The sequence below is a fragment of the Palaemon carinicauda genome, chromosome 2 (assembly GCF_036898095.1).
Source record: "Palaemon carinicauda isolate YSFRI2023 chromosome 2, ASM3689809v2, whole genome shotgun sequence".
NCBI classification, from domain to species: domain Eukaryota; kingdom Metazoa; phylum Arthropoda; class Malacostraca; order Decapoda; family Palaemonidae; genus Palaemon; species Palaemon carinicauda.
In genome coordinates, this window is record NC_090726.1 from 144,535,701 (window position 1) to 144,551,890 (window position 16,190).

At 37.9% G+C, this 16,190-nt stretch overlaps 1 protein-coding gene across 5 annotated transcripts in view; it reads left to right on the top strand.

Annotated features, from left to right (window-relative positions):
* The window catches only part of LOC137627612 (uncharacterized), a 109,667-nt gene extending 95,743 nt beyond the window's left edge, over positions 1-13,924 (top strand). For all 5 annotated transcript variants that reach the window (XM_068358726.1, XM_068358708.1, XM_068358735.1 and 2 more), the window contains one exon: positions 9,870-13,924. In XM_068358726.1, the coding sequence (XP_068214827.1) occupies positions 9,870-10,200 (331 nt within the window). In that variant the 3' untranslated portion in view covers positions 10,201-13,924. The remainder of the gene's footprint in view (positions 1-9,869) is intronic.
* Positions 13,925-16,190: the final 2,266 nt, after the last annotated feature.

The following is a 16,190-nucleotide window of genomic DNA, read 5'->3' on the forward strand; positions in this document are numbered from 1 at the left end:
AGTCTTTGTTTGCCACACCAGTGCTCACATTGGTTGCTCTTTCTCCCTCACAGTAGATTATTCCACAACACATCATAGAAGCTTGTGCTTTCAGCTGCTCCCTGAGGAGCTTTTGCAGTCTGATCTTGTTCCCTGATGTGACCATCAGTTGGTTAAATTCAGCAGCTCCTGGGAATGTGTCTGTGCGCTTTGGAAAAACGTTTGGAATATGTGCATGTTTTGCTGCCCTACGATCGTGCTCATCATCCTTGATGCTGAAAGGAAGGTCATACTTGTCGTTGATAAGAATGATGTAAGGGCTTGCATTGGCATGGCGTGAGAAAATGATCTTGCAGATCTTTTCTTGATAGTCCTTCCAGCAGTACTTTGAGCCATCACGCGTCTTTGCCTCACAGTCCTCGGGTGTGTGAGTGGCTAGCCGCCAGATCATACCCATGTCGACAATGCTGATGTAGTTTTCTGGTTCTTGAACAACTCGGTCAAGGTTAAACTGATCCAAGCGCTTGCTCTTCATTGTTTTGCGCATTGACCCATCTGCATTGTACAGACAAGCACTCTTCAGTCACTCTCCCCTCAAGGGCTGACTTAAGTGGGAGCATGCCTGATCCTTCTGTAAGGTCCACCAGGGTCGCCAGACCCGACCTCTCCAACTGAGCCACTTTCATAGGTGTACCTGCTGGTGCACAAATCTGTTCACTAGCAAAGCTTTGCCTTTTATTTTTGTGGATGGTTGCAGTGAGAGGCTGTCTCTTTGTGAATACTCGCTCGTTCAGGAGAGTTTCAACCCGATCTTGGCCATCTTGAAAAGCAGTGTTGAAGTCTTGTACTAGCTGTTGAGAAGCAACCAGACCAGACTGCAGTGACCTCAGTGAAGGTGATGAGTTATTTATCAAATGGTTCAGCGCTAAATTCTTTCATGCAGTGCTGTAGATCCTGAACTGCTTGCTCATCCTTCTTCATCCTCGCTGGCTGACACTCAATATGTTTCCTGTTGCGATGCTCACATTTGACATTCTGCTTCACTGCAGCCTTCACTCTGGCCACATTTTTTACATTCCTTATTGTAGAGAACAGTTGCTTCTCGTTTTGAAAAAAGCAAAGCCATCCTTGTTTCAACTTAAGAGTTCAGATTCATGGTTGTTTCGATCCAGAGGTCAAGTGGTTGACAAGAGTAGGGTAGACCTGTCATAGACTGGGCAAAGTGATTGTTAAAGAATTCCTTTTGCTCATTTGACAAAGAAGACAACATTGCCCAGTAATCTGGCAGCCACCTTCCATAATCATGGTTGTTGTATGCCATCAGTCCAGGCAACATGTTGTATGTTGAGGATATGTACTCCTGTCCATTTCTGGCATGGTACGCATCAAGATTCTGTACAAGAGGGTCTGACATCTCTATGAACGAAAGCCGAAAGTCCCCCATGTCGGTACCAGGTTTCTCATAAACTCTTGATCAAAGTCTTCATGTCATCGTCATTTTCAAGATCAGAGTGAGCTTCGTGAAGTGTCTCTTGTGTTTCGGTGAGTGCGTTATGCAGAATATCCAACTTCTCTTTCACATTTTCTGACAGTTCCTCATGCTCAAGAATGTCTCTTAGCCAAAGGTGGATAAGAGCCTCTCTCCAAGTCATGATGCAGCGCACACCACGCCTGTACTGTTTGCCCTGTTGTGCTTGGTCCACAGATACATCCATCAACACTAGTGCTGATACCAGAGTGTCTACCATCCCAGAGCCCTTGAATCTCTTATATGTAGCATGCATGTACGACATCTGTTGGTGGAAAGCACCAATGATTGGGGTGATATTCTTAAACATTTCTAGATTCTCTGCCTTGAGTTGGACAATTGTCTTATAGGTGGGCAGATCTCCAACGAGAAAGAAGAATGGAATTTTCTTCTTGCGCATTGTTTCCACTAACTTTGTCATGATATCATGTATCACTGATTTGCTTGGGGGTAGGTGGTGTGAAAGTAGGCCTTGCTCTTGTTGGGTAGTGGACAGTGGCAGGATTGGGCACCACTGTATGCTGGAACCTGTTGCTCATGTGGTTGGGGTCTTGTACCGTCATTGTTGGTGCGAGACAATGCATGTATAACAGAGCGAGCACATTGCGGAGCTGTGCCATTCAGTGGTGGGTTTACCCAGGCACGAATTGGTGGCTTGCTGGTACTGCCAGAGGGGCATCTGCATTGTTGAACATGTGTGATCTCTCCACATTTTCTTGTCAGCTGTTCAGAGATCAGCTTCTTGGCAAGCTTGGCAAATGGCACTTCATCTGGTTTCCTTTCGTAGCTTTCTGGCTGCACGAACATGACATTAGTTCTGTGAGCGCCTGCTGCTCTGCCTGTCTTAGTATCCAACTTGAGGTCGTCATTGTTCATTGTCAACAATGACAATGGCCGGCTTGCTATCTGCGATCTCTTGTGGGCAGGTGCTTGACACCTCAACATCGCCAGACTGAGTGTGGCAGGACTGAGATTAACAGTTTTTCTTGTAGGTTTTAACAAAGTCAACAACTGCAGTAGTTGGTCACATACCTCTTCAGCTTCTTCGAGATGGTCAATGCGAGGTGGCCATGGGACAATAGATGTGTCTTTGATCTTCTTTGACAGGCATGGTGCTAGGTTTTGAATGAGCTGCTCATCAGTGATGCCAAGGGACAACATAGCAGCCTTAATATAGTCACCCCCTCCCACAGTGTCATACACCCATGGACTCTTGTTCTTTGCATATCCTTCTTGGAAACCAATTTTGTCCTGATACTCATTTAGGAGCAGACGTTTGATGAAGGATGACTTAACTTCGCCCACTGGATAACTATAGTCATTGACAATACGTTTGTAGTCTGCTAAAAGAGACTGCAATGAATGGATCTCACGCTCAGCAAAGATGACGGTATCCACGTGTCTAAAGAACAAATTGTTCGCCTCTGACATACACATTCTGAAGATGCATTCCTTCGCTTTGTTCAAACTTCAGGTGACTTACATACTTTCTCCAGCAGTTATGGTGATACATAATGTCTGTTGCAAAAGGGTCTGACAGCGCTGATGTGGACTCGACAAATCGTGAGAGACGATCCCGCAACTCTTCATCTTCTATTAAAACTGTGTGGCGTTTGAAGGAGAGCCATGCCGAGTGTGTTGATTCTGAACATCTTGCCTTTTGCTCTATTTGGATGCTTCGTGTCCTCACCCTTGAGACACCATACACATTTTGTTTTCTCGATGACTGATCCACCCACAGAAGAACGTAGGCGCTTAGCAGGCAATAGTCCCTCTGTCTCATCATCAAACAGAGCTGACATTTCAGAGCTTGATGTTTGACTTGTACTTGGAATAATGTCATTTTTGTTCCGTTTGTGTCATCGAGACTTTTCAACCTTGTCTGAAGATGAGATTGATATGTAGCATCCTTGGTGCATGTAATAATTTGCAGGCCCATCTTTCCATGAAGTGGTGATGTAAATATCACCATACCTATCTAGTCCTGACCATCTTTTAGACTTTGACGCTAGAGACTCCCACTTTCCTTGGCTGATGGTATCTGAGGACTTACAAGTCTTTCCACATTTCAGTACACATTCATATGACATCTTGCTGACAATATCTATTTGAAATGTCTTGAGTATTACACTAATTCAGTCTTGATCCTCTTTTAATAGTATGGAAGTATGGAAGCAGAACCACACACATTTCTTAGCAGGGTGAATTTGAATATGAAAAACAGGTCAAATCAATAAAATAACATCAGAAATTAATTCCCCATGCCATAAAACCTTATAAAACATATTTTGTACAGCACTCTAAGACAAACTAGGCAAAAATTAATTTTGTGAACTGGCGACGGCGGCCATTTTGAATTCAGGGCTCTCAAAAGTTGTATCCGCACTTTTGACAGGGGTACAGGGGCTAAATTTCTTTTTTATCCCTCCAAAAAGTCAAATCCAATGAGGAAAGTACCTCCGCTCTCAGTGGTCACAGAACTTATGAAAATGACCTAACTATGTAGCCAGATTTTCATGGATCCATTGACATTCATTGGCTTCTCGGGGAATTGTTCTCAGATGGCTCATTGAAAATAGAAACGATTCGCGGAGGAGGCGAATCAAATGTCTGGAATTCTTCATGAATATACCATTGGCACACTTCAAGCCAAGAGTGTTTTTTGAAATCTTCAACATCATGGGAGAAGGACATATTTCAAGAGTATCCGTTTAGTGTGGGTATGAGCTCTTGCTTTCCCGTTAAGGGGGAAGACAGTTCGGAGTCGGCCAGGACAAGACAGTTGCCAGACATTCCACTTATGGAATAAAGACTCCTTGGAACCAGTGATAGAAGTTATCTCTGGCCATGGAATCATGCCATTATTAATTGAAGTGGCATCAACGGTAGACAATCTTTACGAATATGTAGCTGGGAGGCGATGTTTTTCTTCAAAAGAGTGACTACCACCTAGGTACTTGACCAAATTCTGCCATTCCCTTAGGAGGGCTTTGGACAGACTGTTAGTTGGACTACTGACAATATCTTGGCCTCGGAGCAGTCTCCTCCTGTGTATGGGTAGTGGCAAAAGGAACCTACGGGCAGTATAGTCCATTATGTTACATTCCCGATTTTGGGATATGAAGACAATTCCTGTTCTCCATACAAGGTATCGCAGGTCAAAAACCAGAATCAATCAACACAAGGATACTGGTTTATCCTCCTTCCTGACCGCGAACTGGAAGGAAGAAACCAACAATATGACTTGGTTACTCTTGTTTCTTAAGACCATACCTGCAATACTTTTCATCAGAGCTAGTTAATACAGGTACAGTGAGCCCTCGTTTATCGCGGTAGATAGGTTCCAGACCCGACCACGATTGGTGAAAATCCGCGAAGTAGTGACACCATATTTACGTATTTATTTAACATGTATATTCAGACTTTTAAAACCTTCCCTTGTACATAGTACTGTTAACAAACTACCCTTTAATGTACAGAACACCTAATGCATGTACTACAGTACCCTAAACTAAAACAGGCACAAATATTAAAGGCGATTTTATATCATGCGTTTCCTAAACACGCCAAAAAGCACGATAAAAAATGACAAACAATGTTTTGTTTATGTTTATCTCTGATCATAATGAAGAAACAAACGCATTTACACATCTGTGTATAGGTTAGTTTTTGCATCGATTATATTGATTATTCAGTACAGTATGTTGATTTTGTTATATACCAATGTTTTACTTAATTTTTCTTAGGACTTCCAAATGAAATGTTTTTCTTTATGATGCCGCCTGAAACGACGGCGTCATAAAGTACGCTCAGTAAACGACCACCCTCAGTAAACAAACGAAGGCATTTAACGCGCATGATGAAAGTGATAAATAATGATATTACAGTAAAAGCTTTTAGAAAATGTGTTACAGTATTACAAATATTATTTACCGTATCTATATAAAATCATACAGTACATACGTAGCAAAGCAGGAAAACAATTTACGAGAGAGAGAGAGAGAGAGAGAGAGAGAGAGAGAGAGAGAGAGAGAGAGAGAGAGAGAGAGAGAGAGAGAGAGTTGTTTTACGTACGTACAGTAAATGTAAATTTTAAACAAAAAAATATGATAGGTTATAACATGTATATTTAGACTTTTAAAACCTTCCCTTTAACTTAATGCATACTAAACTAAAACAGGCACAAATATTAAAATGTTAGAATATTAAAGTAAAAAATAAAGATTGTTACTGTACTCACCACGAAAGAAGTTGAAGAAAAACTTGAATGATGATGGCGATGAATTTGCTGCACAGTAGAAATGATGATGATGAAGCTGATGATGTCTTCTACTGTGCAGCCAATGATAGTATTTTACGTCTCTTCAGATGGAGGTGTCTTTTCCTGGGACACCTCTTCAACTTCTTCCTGAGAAACTTCTTCAATTTCTTCCGAAGGCGTACTAGCAGGAGGAACTGGCTCTTTTTTGCGAGGCTGGAAGAACATTGTGATCGGAAGTTGCTGCCGCTGCTTCTTTTTTCGCTCGAAGAGCATCCTGTAGGGAGTCATGTCTTCATTGATTTTGTTGCAGAATTGCATGGAACGAACCATATCCTCGTCCCACTCTTGCGACAATTCTCTCAACTCCTTCGCAAGGTTGCAGAGCTTGGCAAGCCGTTCTAATGTTAAGCCCGTTTCTTCGACATTTTCTTGGGTCTCTTCCTGCGTTTCACTGTCTTCTTCACTGGCCGATTTCGTCAGGTCTTCTAGGTCTGCGTCAGTTAGCGGCTGGGAATGGCAGTCCAACAACTCGTCGACGTCTTCAGTCGTCATGTCGCCAAACCCGTCACCTCCAATTATCGCAGCCAACTGCACAGATTTGCGTATTGCAAAGTGTTGAATTTCAGACGGAGTAAATCCCTCGTCATCGTAAACAATCTGGGGCCACAACTTCTTCCAGCTCGCATTAACGGTTGCAGGTTTCATCTCTTGCAGTGCCTTCTGAATGTTCTGCAGGCACGTAGCTATGGTGTACTTCCGCCAGTACGCCTTCAAATTGAAATTTTCATCTTCATCTTCTTGGGCCGCATCCACACACGCAACGAGGTCCATCGGTTGAATTAATGACGTGGTGTTGGGTGGCAGGAACTCAACCTGAATGCCCTCAAGCGACAGGTCAGTTGCGTGTCCACCAGCATTATCCATAAGGAGAATGATCTTGAATGGCAAGCCCTTCTCTACGAGATATTTGCTGACTTGCGGGATAAAACACTGGTGGAACCAGTTGGAGGTCAGCATCTTCGTAATCCATGCTTTTTGATTATGCATCCAGTACACGGGAAGGAGATTCTTATTTTTATTTTTCAAAGCACGAGGATTTTTCGACTTGTAAATAAGCCCTGGCTTTAGCAAAAATCCAGCAGCATTGCCACACATCACGAGGGTAACGCGATCCTTGAATGCTTTAAAGCCAGAGGCTTTGGCTTCTTCTTTGAACAGGAAAGTTTGCGACGGCATTCTCTTCCAAAACAAGCTGGTCTCATCCATATTAAACACTTGTTCCGGCTTGTATCCACCTTCAGCGATAATATTCTTGAACGTCTCGTTCGTGTAAGTTTCAGCAGCGGAAGTGTCAGCGGAAGCAGCCTCGCCATGCAGGGAAACGCTTTTCAGGCCGAAGCGTTTCTGAAACTTCGCGAACCATCCTTTGCTGGCGGAAAAACGTTGTTTCTGAGGCTGGGAATCAGTGGATGTCCCTGGTTGAGGTTCATCTACATCATCATCTTCTTCAGCATGGTCGCCATCGTCGTCTTGAGGTTCCTTTGCCGCAAAATTCTCATACAAGCTCAAAGCCTTGGTTCGGATGGTGTTCGTATCCAGGGCTATGTTCTTCCGGCAGTCGGCAATCCACACTGCTAAAGCACCTTCCATGCGTACGATCGTTTTATTACGCGTGGTAACGACTCGCTTCGCTGATCTGCTAAAGGTGATGGCAGCCGTCTTTCTAATATTCGCCTCGTCCTTCTTGATATAGCGAACGGTGGATTCGTTCACTCCAAAATGGCGGGCTGCGGCCGCGTAACTTCTTCCTTTTTTTAACATATCGAGAAGCGTCACCTTCTCAGCAATTGTCATCATCTTTCGGTGGCGTTTAGGCTCACTACCAGCCTTATGCTTGGGAGCCATTGTACAGTAGGGTTTAACAGAAAGTACAACAAAAAGTTCAACTTAAAACAGTCACGCACAGCACAGATTAAATTTCACAATAACGTAGCAACATCTACACAGCGATACAGCGGGAGACAAAGTGGCCGCGAAAAGATGCTGGTTGTTGGAGAAGCGGTCAAAACACCAATCACAGGCTAGATTACAAAACTTGGGTTCTGATTCGTCATCTATCAGCGCTTGAACCAATCGCAATCCGTCTTATATGCTACGTAGTAGTTACCAATTCAAAGTACAAGGTACCCTACATACAGTATACAGTACAGCTTTACGTACGCTATTTTACGCTTGTTTTGTTGTAGGATATGTCTCTCTCTCTCTCTCTCATCACTGTTTTTGTTTCTTGTCCTATTGTGTGTTTTATTGGATCTATCTCTCTCTCTCTCTCTCTCTCTCTCTCTCTCTCTCTCTCTCTCTCTCTCTCTCTCTCTCTCTCGTACGCTTATTCGAGATGTGATTTTTGCAACAAAGAATATTATTGGATGCAGTACTACGTACGTATACAGTACATACAAAAGATTCATGGAAAAGATGCACATCCATTACATTTGTAGTACAGTAGTAGCCATCAGCAGCCTTACACCATTCTAATACGGTATGACTGCATCTGATTTGCGTTTCATGTTCAATTTAATTTTACTACGTACTGTATACTGAATTATCGTATGATCACATTCTCTTTTCGTGTTTTATTTCTTTCTGTACTGAATTATATGTCATGTGTAACGCAATGAACAATCAGTAAGAGCAGATATTACTAATTACAATATTAATGGAATTACAGGTAACGAAATATCGTATTTGGGGTCTTCATATATCGCGGTATTTTCGAAATTTCCGGAAAATCCGCGATAGGTTTATATATATGGGTTATGAAAAAAATCCGCGAAGTGGTGAATCCGCGATGGTCGAACCGCGAAGTAGCGAGGGCTCACTGTAGAGGGAACAAGAAGACTTTTCTTCAAGGCTGAGGGATCCTTGGGAAGAACTCAAGTCAAAGCACACAAATTCAAAGGTGTAAGCAATTTTTCAGCCCACTTTTAGAATGTCTTTATGGTGTAGGTATTTAGGGCACAATTGACGAGATGTCAGATGACGTTTACAGTCTATTGCCTGTGGGATGTGACCCAGAGGTCTAATCTTCTAGGGTGGGTGTAGCTGCACAGCAAGTGGCATAACTTACCTAGGCTCGTTTCACTGGGCCTCCCTTTAGCATTGGATCAAGGGTATGAGTTAAGTGAGAGTCTGGGAAGAAAAGAAAGATTGACTGGCCTTTTCTTTTCCCCTTCAGTCTTCCTCTCACTTGGGTTACAGTTTTAAAGACCTAACCAGCTGGACTTGATCTTAATACAGGTAGGCCCCATTCAGCGTCTGGGTGTTCTGTACTCTGGTACAGAAGAGTCATTTCCCCACATTCCTTTGAAGGGGAGTGTGTAGACAAAAAAGACATGATTTAAGCAGATGCTGTACAACACTCGTATATGCCAGGTCTACGACACTGAGATATGAGGCTCAGAACAACCCTTGAAACAGGGCTGTGGACCTGCTAGTATTGCTGAACCACTGGCACAGTTGGTGGTAGGAGCCTTATCTCTTTCAGAATCCCAGATGCACTAGTTCTGAGTACCCTGGGTCAAGTTTTCCAGCCAGTAAGAAAGGGAACTTCCTCCTGCCTAAGGACGAGTCTCTTATCTAAAGGACGATGGTTTGTATTTGTAAAGGAACAAATGACAATTTTTTAAAATAATTTGTATTTTTCCTAACTACACAGACCCGAGATTTTTAGTGAATATTTCTTTGAAATAAGTATTTGGAACACTTATGTCCTAAGATTTATTAACGCAGAAACGCGTCATCGGATCACAAGTGTTAGGATTGAGAAGCTTGCACTTTGAAAATGTTAGCACTGTGACCTGCAGGTAATTACCAAATAATAGAATTTAGTGTGTTTATTAGTTTATCTTAGAAGATATATATACTGTACAGTATAAGGCAGTTTTGTGTATTTGATTTAAAAAAAAAGCTCTATACTCTTGTAATTGAAGTTTTTTCGAAATATGATTGAAGAATCTTTATAGTTTAGCTATTACTATTATTATAACTCATTGGTTTAATAATTACTAATATAGTATGTTGTCTGTTGAATTATCTCCCTAGGTACCTCAGAGGTAATTTCTATACTGAAGATGAAGATATCACGTCTGTGTCTATTAAGGCTGATGGAATGGAGGGTCATGCGAAGCGCTATCAGTTCTGGATTAAGTGTGAGGCTTTAGAACTGGATAAACTGTTTGATGTGTATGTCATGGATGAGGAAACAAAATTAAGGGATGTAAATACAAATGATGATGATGTGATAAAATTCAAGACGGAAGCTCATTCTGTAGACAGCTATGTGAGGACACTAAAAGACAGAATGAAACCTGATTTAGATTTTCAATTTAGTGAGTTCAAAAGCTATTTAGATGAAACGTTTCTCAAGTCATAAGTTTTTAGAATTTTATATGATTTTTTATCTTATGATTCTACAATGATGGGAGATTGATTAGCACTGTACTGTATTTTAAATTTGTGGATACTGTATTTTAAATTTGTGGAAGGATTTTGTAATTAAGACTATTTTTTTTAATTTTTTGCTGCTGCAAGGTTTTAGGCCAGTGAGAAGATGTGTAAATGAAATACCTTTATTTTCACATGGTTAAAGGATGAATGCTTGTCAGAATATGGAAATGGAAGTTTTTTCTTTCTGGTTATCTGTCTCATGTTCATATTTTGTATGCTCCTTGATCTGGAATCATAAAGCTGGGCTCTTTCGTTCTTCCTGAAACCTTGTTTGGTACACACTGAATAAGCTATTAGGAATCAAGACACTGTAATTCAAGGTCTTTTTAAAGGTCTTCCTGGCCTTCTAAGCATGCCAGAAACGTGGCAGTAGTATTTTGCTTACCAAACCCCTGTCACACTGACAAGGTTATTGAACCCAAAGATTACATTACTGTAATTAGTATAAATTTGTGGTATATTGCTTTGCATATTGCATTCCAGAAAAGTCGTGAGTTTTGTTAGAAATGTGCTGCGTATTATAAACTTGCATTGTATTAATTATGCACAAAACCCTCCTACACAAAGTTTTGAATGGTCACATGTTCAGTAGTTCATTTCTGTTTTATAAGATCACAAATTATTTTGATAAGGCTAAATAGAAGAATTTGAAAATTGCATGGGACTCATACCAACCTTAGTTTTTGTATGATTCATTTGCCTTTTCCCGCATAATTTCTTGAGAAATTAAGCATTCAGGATTCGTAAATTCTGAGGATAAACTTTTTATCCCTAAGATTGAAGGTTCTTCATATTTTGAGTAAGATCTTTCCTGTCGGAATATGACTCCAAACTACAGTACATGCTTTTTTCCCCACTGTTGAATCAGGAGCTTCTGTAATTTAAAGAATTTATTGATCAAGTATTTGAGGTATGGTTCTGAAGAAATACTCTGATTACATTTCATTGCATCTTTAGATACAAATGATTTTATTTTCAAAAAAGCTTTTATATGTTATGATGTTATAAAATTTCAATATTTTTTAAATCTGTAGAATAATACCCTGGTATGTTGCAAAGGTAGTTTATGCATCAGTGAAAAATAAAAAATCATTATCTTGTGTTTATGTCCGTTAACGTACATTTACATTCCTTCAAACTAGTGATAATTTTCTTCTGGATAGTTTTGTTATTAACTGACATTTAGTGCTAAGAAAATTTCCATTAAAATATACTTGATACAGCCCTACCATGTTGAAGTATATTCAGTAATATGAAGTTTGTGTGTACTGAATACTGTTATCCAAAATTAAAGTTTTGTAGTTATTCATATGAACGATTAAAACGTATTTATGCTGCTCAACCTACCATATAAAGGTGTTCTAATATCATAATTTTGGTATTGAAAGTTATCTAGAAGCATCACATAGACCTAACGTGCTCCATAAAGAATTAGCCATTACAATGTACTGTACATGCTATATTTCTTTATTGGGTGAATGAGCATAGTATAGGATGCATTTTTTCTATTATATTTTTAATTTTATAAAAGGCAAATGCTGTTATGAAAACAACTATACATTATTAAAAAGCATACCAATGCTAAATTAAGAACTTAGATAACTTTATAAGGATTTTGGACAGCTATTTTACTCATGTAACAGGTCATATTTTTGCTTAAAACCTTGTATGTTGTGTTTAGTCACAAAAGAACTAAAGGTTAGGTTTGCTTTTGATTGAGGCATTAGGCAGGTGCTGGGCAAATTTTGACATCTTTTCTCTACACTGTTACTTATAAGCATTCCAGTATAAGATGGTGACTATCCAATGGGAGAAGAATGGTACTGTACTTATCTTTCTCAGTGTAACGTGTTAAGTTTATTAAATGGCATTTTTTCTTGTTTTGAGGAATGAAAAATTTCATGGATCTTCTAAAGCAACTAGCTTTATATCAAAATGTTTGTAAGAAAGAAAAGAAGAGGGAAAACATTGCAGTATTTTTTACTTGCATATGACATCAGCTCTCTTCTTCTGAGAAGTATTTTAAGTGTTTTGTTCTTTCTATTTTCCCTCCGATATCAGTTCTCAATCTTTGAATTTCTTCTTTTGTCCTTTCTACATTGGTCAATTGATACTTTTATAATTATTTTTAATAGGATCTTTTACAGTTGATTTGAATTTTCTGCCTCCAGGATACAGTTACATTATCTACTTTGTTTCAGTTCCATACGATACTTTATTTGAATTTTTAGATTTTAATTAAGCATATACCTTTCATGAAGTGTTTTGGTTTAAAGATAACAGTATTTCAAATTTAAAAAGTACAGTTCAAATAATTATATTCTAAAAGTTTTAGTATGCTGATTGGATGATTTTACTTCCGTCTTCATCCCCTTTTTAAGATTTATTTTTGTCTGATTTGTCCCTGTTCAGAGTAAATTTTCACTCAGAACTTTTCAACAATTGTTTACCATTCCAATAAGAATAAAAAGTAGCCTAATTTTTGGGGACATGAAGCCCTCAACTACCTCATTCATATACTGCAAGGTAGCTTATTTGTATCTTTCCTATGTACTGTGTAAGATTTCAGCCACTGCTTGTGAAGGTTAGGAAGAGTCTTCTAATAGGTGACCTCATTACACCAAATAGGCCACTTTTTTCTCTTGTCTGAAGATTGCGATGTCCTCAAATTGCAGTACACACACACACACACACACACACACACACACACACACACACACACACACACACACACACACTCTCTCTCTCTCTCTCTCTCTCTCTCTCTCTCTCTCTCTCTCTCTCTCTCTCTCTCTCTCTCTCTCTCTCTCTCTCTCTCTCTCTCATTTTTTTTTTGTAGAAAAAAGTATTGTTTACTGTACAAAATGCATACTGGTGTATATTGAAATATCTATAGATTTTCAGTAGTTCATTCTTTTCTCTTGTCTGCTGTACCTTTGTTCAATCTTATTAGTTTGATAGGGAGCAATATTCTGGTGCAATATCCTGTACAGTTAATTGATGTTTTTCAGGAATTACAAATTTAGTTCATGATTCCTCAGTAGATTAATTTGTCTCTAGTTAGGAAACATCAAGTTTTTATTTATTTATGTGCAGTAATTTGGCTTTCCCTAGCATTTTGAGATTTCATCAAACTTTGCTTCTCTTTTGTGGAAGAACAAGGCAAACAAAACATTTATGTAAGGGAGTAGTTATCTAAGCAGAGATGTTTATGGTATGGTAATACAGTATATGTCTTATATGAACAAGAGGGGACTATGGTTATTTTGGTTTTATAACATAAATTATTAGGTTGATTGTCAATTCACTTTTTTATTGTGTTTCATTGTAGAGGTTGTGCTCTGTTTATCTGTATATGGGATTATTTCGTTAAAGTTGTAGTACTATTTATTTTATAGTACAATACCATCAACACAAATATTGCTGTGCTGTATAAAACAAATGCACTACCATTAACTGACTACAGAATACAAATATGTAAAACAGAATCTGACGACATTTGATTCATAATGAAGAATTGAGGACTGCAGCAGTGCTTTTAAATCATTCCCAAATATACTTTATACTTGTAAATTTTAAGAAGTCCATTCTTGTTTTGTGATATGATATCTGTGAGAAGTTATAGAAATAAACAAGTGGTTTTACAAGTACTGTAGAAGGTTATTTGACCTAAGAGACATCATGAAAAACTATCCTCCATTGTTCCCAGTCAAAGGTAATCCGCTTGCTGAATATTTTTATAATTTTCCTAATATTAGTACTTCCCCCTCTTTAGATTATCCATATATTTTGTACTTATACCCATCTGCAATCACTATCCAAAGATTATGAAAGTACTTTTGTACATCGGACACAACAGTAGATATGAAATATAAAATACAAGAATTCTCACTGTGCAATCTTTACTGATTTGCTGCTATATATAATGAAACTAATCAATTCATTTTACCCAAAAAGTGCCTGTTTAATTGCAGAACTGTGTGCAATATGATTAATCATTAAAATAGTAAAAATATGCCACCACAGGAATTTTTAATTTATAGCAATATAGGTAATTCAAAGCTATATTACCCTTAAAATTTACTAGTACTCTAATACAAATTCTGTTTTTATTAAAGAAATTAATGTATGTGAACCTAATTCTAGTGTAAATATATTAAATCCCTGTCAGTATGTAGTATAGTCAGATAGTTGAGTTAATAATCAGTTGGTCAATCCCTACTTATTTAGTCGTTAAATGAAATCCCTATAAAGCAGCTAATGTCTCAACTGCGGGGACCAGACCAAATGTAGCTATGCCTGTATGTGGATATTTAGCATTTCTAAAAACATATTACGTTTAGTAGACGTTACACTTTATGTAGTAATGCTTCATGCCAAAAAAAACATCACATTACTGTGATTTAATCTCATCTTTGTATGAGTTAAATTAATAATTTCTTGTATGTATAAATTTCATGTCAGTGCTAACAATATTATTAAACATTTCATTTGATTATTTGAAATGAAGCCAGCAGCTAGTCATGTTTGGGAAACCTCTCAAGAACACTTTTTTTTCAAGAATCTTCACAATGAACATTCAACAGTTCTGTACTGTATTGTATGGGTAATATGTTTCATAGAACTGATTTATTAAATAAAATAATATATTGTTAAGAACAAACATATTAGACAAGCATCATGAGAGATCAAAATTCTAGAAACTGATTATATTGATAATATGCCATGTTCTAGTTATAATGATGTATTTACTGAAAATGTTACTGATTTGATTTCGAATATTGTTTTCTGACTTTAAAGTTATAATCTTCCTCATGATTCTCAAGTTTTTTGTAAATCAATTTACTGCTGCCTTACAGGGGAGTCCATGGATTCATTATTCAACAATAAAAATAGTTATTTCAAAAGATTTTCAACATTCATCTGGTTGTACTGGTTGCCTTAAGAAAAGCAGTTTGTTCCTATGCAGCATACATACCCTTGTACTTTAATTAGGGATATAATTCCAGCCCAAGCTGGAATCAGTCATTAAAAGTTGGATAACAATCGGTTATTTAGCTGGGTGGTAGGGACAGTATTTACACTTGTTTCAACCACTATCGTGGATGGATGTACGAGACAGCGCTCAGTATACTATGTTTAATTTCTTTCTCTTTTTGCACCTTCCAGTTTGGTTCCAGAGGATTTACAGTGTAAAAAGTTGTGTCTCCCTAATTAAAGGACAAGGGTGTGTATGGCGCATAGGAAATAATAAGATTTTAAAGTACTGTAATTTGTATTTTTCCTCGCCATGTTTTTCCGAGTCCTTCAATAAAACTTCCCTCAAAACACCATTGTAAGTCCTGAGCCAAATTATTGAAATGAAATTGAATACTATCTGACTATAGAATAGGGCCTGGATCCCTACTCCATTCCCTACCCAGTTGGATAATTGTTCGTTATCCAACTTTTAACAACCGATTCCAGCTCGCTATAAAATTATGTCAAATTAATGGACTCAGGTTAGTATGGCTAGGAAAAGTAAAAGTTATTTTTTAAATTTGTGATTTTGAAGTATCAGCAAATATATACTTAATTTCCAACCATGCTTATGCATGAAAGATATATATATATATATATATATATATATATATATATATATATATATATATATATATATATATATATATATATATATATATATATATATATATATATATATATATATATATACAGGAAATTTTATATAATTTTCCTCTTAAATTCTAATAACTTTATTCTTTAATATTTTTTTTTATTTTGGTCATTCATTTCAGTAAATAAATATTTATAATCCTAAGTTGACTCTTTTGGATAAAAGATGTATATCAGTTTTTAATATGCATCTTGTACTTAATTTTATCATCAATAGGTTTCATAGTTCAAACCTTTCTATTT